The 12786-nt window shown below is 42.4% G+C and overlaps 1 protein-coding gene across 1 annotated transcript in view; it reads right to left on the reverse strand.

Moving 5' to 3' along the window:
- Window positions 1–12786, reverse strand: part of ZDHHC13 (zDHHC palmitoyltransferase 13) — a 265540-nt gene that overhangs the window by 219290 nt on the left and 33464 nt on the right. The window contains exon 3 of the mRNA XM_078684239.1: window positions 11172–11294. Within this exon, the coding sequence (XP_078540365.1) occupies window positions 11172–11294 (123 nt within the window). The remainder of the gene's footprint in view (window positions 1–11171; window positions 11295–12786) is intronic.

Genomic DNA, 12786 nt, shown 5'->3' on the forward strand with positions numbered 1-12786 from the left:
TGTTATGCCATGTTTTGTTATGCCATGTTTTGTTATGCCATGTTTTGTTATGCCATGTTTTGTTATGCCATGTTTTGTTTTGCTATCCTATGCTTTGTTTTGTTATGCTATGCTCTGTTTAGTTTTGCTATCCTATGCTATGTTGTGTTTTGTTATGCTATGCTATGTTGTGTTTTGTTATGCTATGCTATGTTTTGTTATGCTATGTTTTGTTATGCTATACTATGTTTTGTTATGCTATGCTATGCTTTGTTATGCTATGTTTTGCTATGCTATGCTATGTTTTGTTATGCCATGTTTTGTTATGCCATGTTTTGTTATGCCATGTTTTGTTATGCCATGTTTTGTTATGCCATGTTTTGTTATGCCATGTTTTGTTATGCCATGTTTTGTTTTGCTATGTTTTGTTTTGCTATCCTATGCTTTGTTTTGTTATGCTATGCTCGGTTTAGTTTTGCTATCCTATGCTATGTTGTGTTTTGTTATGCTATGCTATGTTGTGTTTTGTTATGCTATGCTATGTTGTGTTTTGTTATGCTATGCTATGTTGTGTTTTGTTATGCTATGCTATGTTGTGTTTTGTTATGCTATGCTATGTTGTGTTTTGTTATGCTATGCTATGTTGTGTTTTGTTATGCTATGCTGTGTTTTGTTATGCTATGCTGTGTTTTGTTATGCTATGCTATGCTATGCTGTGTTTTGTTATGCTATGCTGTGTTTTGTTATGCTATGCTATGTTTTGTTATGCTATGCTATGTTTTGTTGTGTTTTGTTATGCTATTTTTTGTTATGCTATGTTTTGTTGTGCTTGGTTATGCTGTGCTTGGTTATGCTGTGCTTGGTTATGCTGTGCTTGGTTATGCTGTGCTTGGTTATGCTGTGCTTGGTTATGCTGTGCTTGGTTATGCTGTGCTTGGTTATGCTGTGCTTGGTTATGCTGTGCTTGGTTATGCTGTGCTTGGTTATGCTGTGCTTGGTTATGCTGTGCTTGGTTATGCTGTGCTTGGTTGTGCTGTGCTTGGTTGTGCTGTGCTTGGTTGTGCTGTGCTTGGTTGTGCTGTGCTTGGTTGTGCTGTGCTTGGTTGTGCTGTGCTTGGTTGTGCTGTGCTTGGTTGTGCTGTGCTTGGTTGTGCTGTGCTTGGTTGTGCTGTGCTTGGTTGTGCTGTGCTTGGTTTTGCTGTGTTTGGCTGTGCTGTGTTTTGCTGTGCTGTGTTTTGCTGTGCTGTGTTTTGCTGTGCTGTGTTTTGCTGTGCTGTGCTGTGTTGTGTTTTGCTGTGCTGTGCTTTGCTGTGCTTTGCTGTGCTGTGTTTTGCTGTGTTTTGCTGTGCTGTGCTGTGTTTTGCTGTGCTGTGTTTTGCTGTGCTGTGCTGTGTTTTGCTGTGCTATGTTTTGCTGTGCTGTGTTTTGCTATGCTGTGCTGTGTTTTGCTGTGCTGTGCTTTGCTGTGCTGTGTTTTGCTGTGTTGTGTTTTGCTGTGCTGTGCTGTGTTGTGCTGTGCTGTGTTGTGCTGTGCTGTGTTGTGTTGTGCTGTGTTTTGCTGTGCTGTGTTTTGCTGTGCTGTGTTTTGCTGTGCTGTGCTTTGCTGTGTTTTGCTGTGTTTTGCTGGGCTGTGCTGTCCTGTGCTGTGCTTTGCTGTGCTGTGCTGTGTTGTGTTTTGCTGTGCTGTGTTGTGTTGTGTTGTGTTTTGCTGTGCTGTGTTTTGCTGTGCTGTGCTGTGTTGTGTTTTGCTGTGGTTTGCTGTGCTGTGCTTTCCTGTGCTGTGCTTTGCTGTGCTGTGCTATGTTGTGTTGTGTTTTGCTGTGTTGTGCTGTGCTGTGTTTTGCTGTGTTTTGCTGTGCTGTGCTGTGTTGTGCTGTGTTTTGCTGTGCTGTGTTTTGCTGTGCTGTGCTGTGTTTTGCTGTGCTGTGTTTTGCTGTGCTGTGTTGTGTTTTGCTGTGCTGTGTTGTGTTGTGCTGTGTTTTGCTGTGCTGTGTTGTGCTGTGCTGTGTTGTGCTGTGTTTTGCTGTGCTGTGCTGTGTTGTGCTGTGTTTTGCTGTGCTGTGCTTTGCTGTGCTGTGTTTTGCTGTGCTGTGTTTTGCTGTGTTTTGCTGTGCTGTGCTGTGTTGTGTTTTGCTGTGCTGTGTTGTGTTGTGTTGTGTTTTGCTGTGCTGGTAAGGGTATGTGAGGGTGTGTGTGAGGGGGTGTGAAGGTGAGGGTGAGGAGGTGTGTGAGGGTGAGGAGGTGTGTGAGGGGTGAGGGGGTGAGGGCGTGAGGGTGAGTGTCTCCAACGAATGTCACTGCTTGGCCTTCTTTGAAAATGTTCAGTGCTGCAAATAGAGCCTGCCTCCCTAATTATCACAGCATGAGGCCCCAAAGATATAATTATCACAGCATGCAGAGAGCCGCCCCACGCTGCTGCAGAACTCAACTGCACATTAATTATAGTTGAGTGCTCCAGCAGCCTGGGGCGCCTGTTGACATGCTGTGATAAGTGGGTCTCATGCTGTGATAATTGTTGCGGCGCCTGAGGAAGTGGAGACTCCTGCTGGGATAATTGGTCTTGTGGCCCTCAGGAAGTAGAGTTTCATGCTGGGATAATTGGTCTGGCGGGCTTGCAGCGCCTGACGTCCAACAAACGTGCACAAGCTGCTCAACCTTGAAGCACGTTCACAGACCTGGGTCGGCTGTGCCCAGGTCTGTATCAGGCTCGTTCACAGCTGTTACTCCCTTGACAGGGAGGAAGGTGACTATAGTCTCGCTGGCGGGAGCGCTTCGCGCTCCAACGCCAGCTCGACCTAAAAAACCTCCTCCCAGAGTGTAGCATGGGAAGCATTGACTATGGCTGCTAACGGTATACAAGGAAAAATATTCAAATTTGCACTGTTCTGTCATTGATCAATGACTGTATTTAAATTATATTTATGTGTTGAGCTTTAAGGTGTAATGTCCCGCTATGTTTTCTTGAAATGTTTAAATTATATATAAAATAGTGCATTACTGCATCAGAGAAGATGTTTTATGTGGTGTCTGAATGGTTCACAACTGTGGATTGTTCTCTTTTTCAATGCCTCTATCCACTACCTAACAAATGTGTATTTCAAGGAGACAAATGTGTTTATCTTTCAGGGTTTAAAATTGTGAGTGAAGGGCACAATGGGCACCGGCAAGTCTAAAGGGACAATGGAGGTGGTAAGACCTCGTATGATGAAAAAGATCAATTGTTTAAACAACTGACATTAGAGAAGGATTTTAAATTACCAACAGATAGCCCTGCAGCTCAGGTTGTAAAAGATACAAATTGTTTAGAATATGTAACACCTATTTGCGCGCTAGCATGGACTTTGAAAGGGAATGACGGGCGGTGGCCTACATTTGGTTCTCTTTAGACAGATGATATTGAACACTTGGCAGAAACTATAGACTTAAAGGGTGACCCATCATGGGATTCACACTGTATAAAAGATTGCTTGCAACAGTGGCTTCAATTGCTGGAAATATAGCTCTCCTTAAAAAAAAGAAAGGTCAGAGAACTGCCTTCAATGAATACAGAGACTGTTCTGCAATAGCTATGGTGAACAGTGAGTGCAAAAAGCCTAATAAAAAGAAGCTAGAACTCGCAGAGGATTGGCCCACACTTATAGCCAATGTTTATTGGAATTAAGTAACTATGTACAAACAGACCAGCATTTTTTGTCACTATGGCAACAGTGTTGGTTTTCAACAGTTGAAGCAGACCGAGTTAAAGCAATACCAAATGCCACGACTTCTAGTAGGGCTGCTGCTCTGCTGTGTATTTGGACGCACCACCAAGTAAATATTGACATAAATAAGTTAAAGAAATTGTTTAGCGCCTTCAAGCCTAAAGGCCTTTATGACAAACTGGAGGAAGGAGTAGACAGTGTGCAAATAACTAGTAGAGCATTGACTGAGGGGGCGATTCTGTTGTTTACAGAGGAAGAAAGAAAAAACCAGAGTGTGGATGCTAATAATAAATTTAATTCCTGGATCACAGATAGAGACAGCAATGAGAACAGCCACCCAACATTGGGACAAATCATCCATTCTGCAGGGCCTGTTCCTCCTGCACCTCTTTCTCAGCCCCTCCTCCAGCAAATTCAATTTACCCATCACTTTCAGGCCCCTACATACACTGTGAAAGAAATAACACACACGAGCAGGCACTGGCTCCAAAACCATGCTCATTATGTGTCACTTATTTCCACACATCAGGGGAAGGTGATTTAACTAGGGTATCGGACATGCCACCTAGCCCCAGAGAAGGCAGTTTTAGAACACCAGTTCTGAATGAGCACTTATCAGTAGGAGGGGACATGCTTTTGAATCACCAGCTCAACCATCCACTTTTTGTCTGATGGAAGATTCAGGGCTGAGTGCAGAGGAGAGAAACAAAGAGGAGGAACAAAAGCAGTAAGCACACATGATAAAAGGTGGCAGATGAGTTCCAAGAAGAAGTGAACACTGATAGTAAGGAAATACAACGCTCCACTAATAAACTCCAGAATAAGGTAGATAAGAGGGAACAGCTGATACATACACTGTAAAACATACGGGCACTAAAGGGAAAGGGTGAGAACTCATATACTGATGACATAATATTGAACACTAAAATAACTGCTCCAAAAATAGTGTTGAGGGGTACTGCCATGCTAAAGCCATGGACCCCCTTGGAGGCAAATCAAATGACTAAGGATGACCCTGACCTACTCACTCCCAGTGTGAAATATTACGAGTGGCTTCATAAAATATGTATTGCCTATACCCCCCTCCCTCAAGATGTAGAAATGTTATTAAAATAGCAGATGGTCTTTAGTAAAAAAAAAGTGTGTTACAAATTCCACAGGAAAGCGATTGGACAATACTCATTAATAATATGGAGGGCACAGAAACTAGTTTGAGTCTAACAGGGACACAACTAATGGCCTAGCATTTAAACAAGTTGATTTTTCTCAAGTCACTGCCACATTGCAGAAGCCAGGTCAGTCAGTGGCTTATTACACCTTATGGTACAATGAAGCATGGGTTAACAGGGCAGGGGTACAGGGCAGGGGTACCGTGCATAACGGAGACCTATACAGTATTAGCTACTCAAACACTTATAAATGGATTGCTAGCTTATCAGGGGGCACCGCATAGACAGGATAATGGACAAGGATACCAGAGTAGTGATCAGTGTTAAGTTTGCTGGAGGTATGGGCGTTGGGAATGCAATTGTAAAAAAATAATAGAGGTAGCAGGGACTGGAATGAGAGAAGTGACCAGTATAATAGAAATTATAAAAACAATAGGAATGAAAGATGACAGAAATGAGATCCAGCAATCAGCACCGCCCATGCCCAGAGACCTCAAGAATACCCAGCACTACCTGAGGAATCCTTTCCAGGAGCAACATGGATTAGCATGGGGAGTGGGGGGGGGGAGAGACAGAGACAGAGAGAGACAGACAGACAAACTTCAGAAACCAGAGCAGAGTACTTTATGATGAAGGTATCAGGCACACCTGAGGAGAATCTCATGTTTCAAATTAAGATAGGAGGTAAAGAGGTCGATTTCCTAATAGACAGTGGTGCAACCCTATCCGCAGTAAGAAATAAGTTGGGTCCTAGTAGTGGTGAAACAGTCACTACTACAGCAGTAAATTGAATGATAATGCATGAAGAATTGTAAGAACCCCTACCAGTTTGTTGATGAGTTCACACTGACCCATTAGTTTCTCCTGTCACCAGATGCACCTATCAATTTGCTGGGGAGAGACCTCCTCTGTAAATTGCATGCAACATTATATTTTTCACAAAATGAGGACAGGTTAGAATTAGCTAATAAAGCACTTACTGCTTATCACCGCATATCTTGTCTCTCTCTCAACATGTTACCAATAGACTCCAAAATATGGAGATTTTCATAAGAACATATTTCTAGAACGGTTTAAATACAGCCCTAACATTGAGAGTGAATTGGTCACTCATTTAGTGCAGCTGACACTAGTACCTGGGCCTGTACACTGTACTGCATCATTATTCACAGGGCCAGTGCCTGAATGGTGCGCCTACCGGGCAGACAAGCATTTGTACTGGACAATGTGGCTTGAGCATACATCATATGTAGGAAAAGAAGGGTGTGTAGTGAGCACTGAGCTAGGACCACAGGAATAGAGCTCATTTCAAGTGCCAGATTCTGAACCACATGTATCCATAGCTGTAGCAACAGGTTACTACCCTAAAGATTTGGGCCCCATGGTCAGACGCCTTCAGGACTTACCTAGAACTAAGTATTTTACATTTCCTTTGGGAATTGTGTCTGTGTTGGTAGATAGAGAAGGGTGTTGCTGGAGATTGTGTACGCTCAGAAATTAAAGGACTGCAGTTTTTGACAAGCTTGAAGGGAATATGGCTTTACAGCGGAATAAAATCAAGGTTCAAGAGCAAGTAAACTCAGAGGTTTGGGCAAAACACAAAAATTAGGCCTGATTATTGAAAAGGCGCCCTCCCCATAAAGTGACACTTAAAGAAAATGTAAAATGACCTTATGTCCGTCAGTATAGATTGTCACCTCTGACCAAGGAGGGAATAAAACGTGATTGAATCCCTTTTGCAACAGGGTATCATTAAAAAGACTCATACAAATGTTGACAGTGAAACCCTTCAGTGGGTAACACCAAACCTAATACCTCCGAAATATCACAAAAAAGGAGAGGAAAGTGCCCTCAGATGTGTGCACACAAACTAGGCACCCACTGTCAAAGTGTGGTCCTACTGGATCCAAAATGTTCAACATAAAGAGCAATTGGTACACTAACACATAAATACAGTAACAATTATGAAGTATGTGTCCAAGGTTTGTTCTTCAAGTCGTTTTTTTTATTGATAAAACAGATCAAGCTACATGGAGGGTAGACCAGCCAATGAGTTTCGTCCAAAGAGATGGACTTCTTCAGGGCAGAAGCAGGTTCCACTCAAAGAGAAGGGCCAACGTAGCTGTGGCAAATGCAGATGACTGAAAGTCAGCAGCTCAATCACTGATTATGATTTAAAATATTTGCAGAGATAGTGAGACTAGAACAATCTAGAATCATCCCCCGTGGGCACTCGTTAAATCGTCTTCTGAATGAGGAAGACTTCCAGTTTGAGGTTTTTCTCAAATGTTCATTTTATTTCATGATTGACATTTAAAGTCTTTTTTGATTATTTTTGCAAACAATTTGATAATATCAGGCAATGTCCATTTCAAAATCACCAATGCATTTCGGGCATTAGATTCATGCCCTTCATCAGGGAGACGACACTACAAAAGATATATGATGAGTGACTGTTAATATATGATTAAAAACGGGTAAACAAACAGTTAAAGCAACATGGTTAACTCATTAGCATTAGGCTAAAAATGTAATGTACTAGTCAGTTGTTAAATTGGTTGGACTTCGTTGTACCAAAGACAGGTTATTGCAACAGAAAACATTCAAATAAAGAACGGTGTGTCAGTGTCACTTACATGGTACATTTTGGTGCACCAGAACCCTCCCCAAATTTGGTTCAAATATCAAATAACTTTTGAGCTGTGCATCCATCCAACACCAATAGATTAAAATATTTGCAAGCAGCTGTGTTCTAGGGTCTGATGATGGATAAACACAGCAGATTCAGGTGAAATAAGAACCCTGAATCAGAACATAGTTGAAACAATCCAAAATCGATGTATCAATCTATTACTCAATAATCAATGCTCAGCATCACAAGCACCACACCCAGACCAGATTTGCAGCAAACACCATTAGAAAAGACAGACTGAGTGGTACACTGATGGTTCCTCCAGCAGACTAACAGACACAGATTACAGAGCAGGGTATGCTATCACAGTAGACACTATAGTTGAAAGTGCAGCACTTCCCCTGGCACATCTGCCTAGCAAGCCGAGCTGTATGTTGTAACAAGCGCATGCATCCTAGCTGAGGGAAAAATTAAAGCATTTAAGCTGACTCACATTATGCCTTTGCTGTTGTCCACAATTTTGGCAAGCAAAAACACTGAAGACAACACACAAACACACACACTCTGAGGCCTCCGTTACATACAAGTTTAGTTCAACCTATTTTCTGTTCCCTCATTTGCTTATACTGCATCAAGTATATTTTGCTCTATGCCTTGTGCTTGCATGGCAATTCTATTTTATATATATCTGTGTATGGACTTCGTCCCCATCTGAGGGTTTTACTGGTGACAGCACTTTCTTACATATATAAGCACCCCACAAAGTCAGAGGGGGGGCAGAAGAAGCTCGTTCCAAGACGTAACACTGGGATGTGCGCCTGCCTTCTGCCTTGGTATGCCAATAAACAAGGAAGCTGCAAATACATTTCCTTTGTTTCGGAGCCTGCTTGGTGTCTGTGTTTTCCTTGTGTAGCTCAGAGTAGGTTTGAAGATTTATTGCCAGCAGGTATGTTCATGGAACAGCTCCTGGAGCGGTCCCGCAGCCGGTCCGTAAAGCGCCCAAGTGACTTAGGTCAACGTGAAGTCTTGGAAGACTAGAAGATCCGTGCCACTAGGATCTTAATTTGACATTCCCTCAGCGCCTTCGGGTTAAGTTGGCGACAGGAGTCGCACTCCTCTCAGTCACGGTGCTACCCCAGGCACCACAAACAGAGTCAGGGTCTATGCAAGACATTTGTCTTCCACAGGACCCACCAGGCTTGAATCTAGAGGACATGAGAAATTGTTTAAAAGCACACTGTTCCATACGATGAAAATGTCATAGTAGGTCTAAAAACGGCCAGAGGAACCACTTATCGGATTTGCACTGAAAGTGCGGAAAAGAAGAAACTGATTTCAGCACATCGGGAGAGGGGCATATATGGACTCCGTCGCCACCACATCATGTGGTCAACGGCCCTACGGAGTCGCTCGACGCAGAGGGACTGGAAAAAATGGTTTCCGGATCCAGTCTGGCGCAGAGGGAGAATTCATAGGTAAGGAATCTTCAGCTAGAGGTCTCTATCACATATGGAGCTCATTATATTGCTGGGCCGAGTTTGCCGTATATGTACTGTTATGTGATTGTGGGCTGCAGTGTGTGGGAAGCACGATCTTGCAAATCCACAAGCAAATTCTACAGCACTTATGGGCAGTAAAGAACAATGATTGGTCATACCCGGTGGCTAGAAATGTAAAAGAATATCTCAGGAATGATACTAGGCATTTAACATAATCTGTGATTGATTTAGTCCTGAGGCATCCCAGAGGTGGCACCTTTGAGCGATTGGTGAGACAGCTGGAATGTAGGTACATTGACAATTTAGACACCATAACACCGAACAGTTTAAACTCCGAAGCAGAGCTGTATTAATTTTTATAAATACTACTTACACTGCTGGATTCCCATATGGTGTGATTTTTTTTAGTGCTTACGATAAAGTTTCAAACCATTGAGGAAAGCATGATCTAAGGTGATATTTCGATATTATCATTGAAGAGACATGATGTCAAATGAATTAAGTTTGTGGGTAGCATATTCAATTAGATTATTATGTGTGAGCCAATGCAATTGTCAAAAATCCAGTTAGATATTGTAGTATATTGAATTGATTATTGAGGTGTAATGAAGGCAATCACGAGTTTTAATATGATAATGGATTATGTCTGGCCACTTGGGCTCAATTTTGACTAATTCTAGCTATAACAGAATTGATGTGTTTCATTGAATATAATACTAATGGGACCTGTATAGACATGTGACTGTAATAGTGATAATTAATTGCAATCAAATTGAGTAGTAGTGCATTGCAAAAATGTAATTTAGAACGGTGTAATGGCGGACATTTGATTTGTGTGTTAAGCTCACCATGTAATGATAATTTTGCGCGAATGTGAACAAGGTTATTTGCCTGTCCGAAATGAGTTTTGACTGACTTTTCAGAAATGCCATAATAAAGAATTATGGAGACAAGCTGGTGTCTGTGCCTGGTCCTGTTGGATTCTTGGAATGACTGGCGGAGAAGTTCAAGATAGATCTACAGACAGACAGACAGATCTCTCTCTCAATATTTATCAATATCTATCTGTCTATTTCTCTCTATATATCTATCTATATCTCTCTCCCTCTCTCTCTCTATCACTATCACTCTATAGATAGACAGATAGATAGATTTAATTCAGCCAGTACTGTCCATTCACTCATTCTTTTTTTTTTTTTTTTACATTTAGCCAATGTTTATATCAGGCACACAAGGGCCGGTAACTTCACCAACAATAATGAGGGAGCACCATGGGAGAATGATTATTTTCAAGATTTTTCCTTCTCTGCCCCAATTCTCAACCCCTAACCCCCCGTAAGGAATGGACGTATGGAAAATTGTATCTGCTTTTTAGTTAGCCTCATAGTGCATGCTACAACGGGAAAAAAAATTCTTCTTTCAGGTTTCAGTCACATCTACAACACGTAAGTGTCCAAATATGTTCACTTAAGAAGAAGGGTAATTGCACTACTCGCCCCTGCACGTAATCTCAAACCAACGTGCGTTCCTTGGTCCTGAAGAAAGCCCATAGACCAGATTGGGTGCAGAAGGGCTGAAACATGTCGACCACTCACAGACAGGTGCAATAGAACAGTAACCCTTCTAGCACCGCACCATCACTTACACTGGGTCGATAGATGTAGGCAATTTTAGCTTCACTGCACTCCACATTCACTTTTCCTAATCGCTACTGTCAATACCAGTCGGTCCGCCTCCAGGTAGAGGAAATCATAACTAAGACCCAATGATGATGCTTTAAACGTAACCATCCCTGCAGAGAACCAAGATATACCGCACATACGGTTAATTCATGAATGAGGATTTTTAAGACGATCAGGAACCCTGACCCTGGTAATACACAGGACAAGTGATGCATTCTCCCTTGATTAGACCTTACATGGCCGGTAGCGGAATAAATCATAACTTTTCTCTCCCGCTTTGCTGATTATGATACCACTATAAAGAACCATGAAGATTCTGGGTGGGGAGTTAGGAAGAAGACCGAGAAACCACTATTACACAATTTCCCATAAGTTTGATTTGTAGCTTAATGGAGAGGTACTTTCAAAGCAACAGTCTAGCTGTACATAAATCTAAAAGCCAAATAATCTAACAGTAAAAAGCAAATACTTCTAGTACAAGTAGTTATCGACTGCACAGCTCAACTTACTTCACAAGCTCCAGTCTGTTGTTAATTGCAGCCCAGTGGAGAAGTGTAACATTTTCCTTATCTGGTTGTCGGACATCATATCCCGCTTCCACAAGTTCTTTGCACCGTTGCAGTATGCCATGTCTTTAACAGTATCAACAAAACACCTGGTTAATTTTCTGTGCCACTATATGGATCATTACTGATAAACAAATATGTACACACACAAACAGGAGTGTCTGTGTGTGCATGTACAGGCACAAACACACACTCAGAGCTGTACAATTCGTTTTCGCTTTACGTTATCTGGTTATGTAACCTGTTCAAAGAGGGCATTTTTCAGTTTGTATGGACAGGAAAGGAGACAAAGTAATGAACTGCTTCTTTGAAATCATGTTCATCGGGTCATTTGAATTCTAAAAACTTTAACACAATTTATTTGTACAGCACACATAAAAAGCGAAATATTTGCTCATGCTTAAACAGTAGTTATCAAAACGGTGCTCATTTTCATTTGCCTCCAGAGAATGAAAGGCTGAGCCTGCACTGTAAGGACTCAAACCCCTGACCTGTAAACTGATTTCAGAATCAAGCAATTAATTAGTCTTCAACATTTCTCACAGATCAGAAGCAGAATTTGGGGCAAGTATAATACTGTTCAGAACCCAAAAAGTATTGTCTTTTCTGAGCTAGGTAACACTCCTAAACCCATACTGAATTGATACACAACCTCTAGGATCAGCTAAAGAAGTATATAAGGGCAGGTAGCAGCTTCTGCTACAGCTCCAGCCCAGCCCCATTGGCTCCCCTGCCAGCACACATCTTGGGTGTGGTGGGAGCCAGCATTTCATATTGCTCCCACTGGGCAGGAGCAATTCTGTGTTTCCTGAAGCGTCTGTGCTCCTACCCGGCAGGAGCAGTTTTCTGCTCCCGCTGGGTGGGAGCACAGAAGACTTTCCTTCCCGCACTCTTGCGGGCTGAAAACTAACCGTTCCACGGGGGTTGACAACCCAAGGACACCGTCATGGAGTTGCCCCAAGGTACCCCCCTCCAAGCCATACAAAGGTAAGGAGGCGCGCATGCCCATGCGGTTTAATTAAATGAGCCAGAGGGCCTAGTACAGCAGGGAGTTGCCAAAGGTATGCTAATAAACTCTTACTTTACATTTAAAAAAAACATAGAATTGCCTTGGTGGTGGGCCCAATGGAACCTCAAATTTCATTGCACAGCCAGCCTGTGTCATCGGACTTAGTCAACCAGGGTGTTGTAAGAGGCTAAGAATCATCAGACTTGCTATCACCGAGTTTGAAACAGCGGGATCATAGCACGAATGAATGTCCATTACTCGCTGGCTTGGCGGAAAGGCTTTGAATTGCCATGTGTCGATGATAGCCCAAATAAATGGTAATCTCTGTAAAGGAGTCCATAGTGACTTTGATTTGTCAACTGTGAACCCAAACAATGTCAAGTGGTTCCTCAACGTCTGGCAGTGGTCCAAGACTGATTTTGGCTAACCTACTTTCAACAGTCAGTCATCAAGGTAGGAAAAGACTGGTATTCTCAACTATTGAAAGTGTGCCACGACAACTGTCATCACTTTTGTGAACACTTGAGGGGCATTGGTGAGGTCACAGAG

Source organism: Lissotriton helveticus, chromosome 3_2 (assembly GCF_964261635.1).
Source record: "Lissotriton helveticus chromosome 3_2, aLisHel1.1, whole genome shotgun sequence".
Taxonomy (NCBI): Eukaryota; Metazoa; Chordata; class Amphibia; order Caudata; family Salamandridae; genus Lissotriton; species Lissotriton helveticus.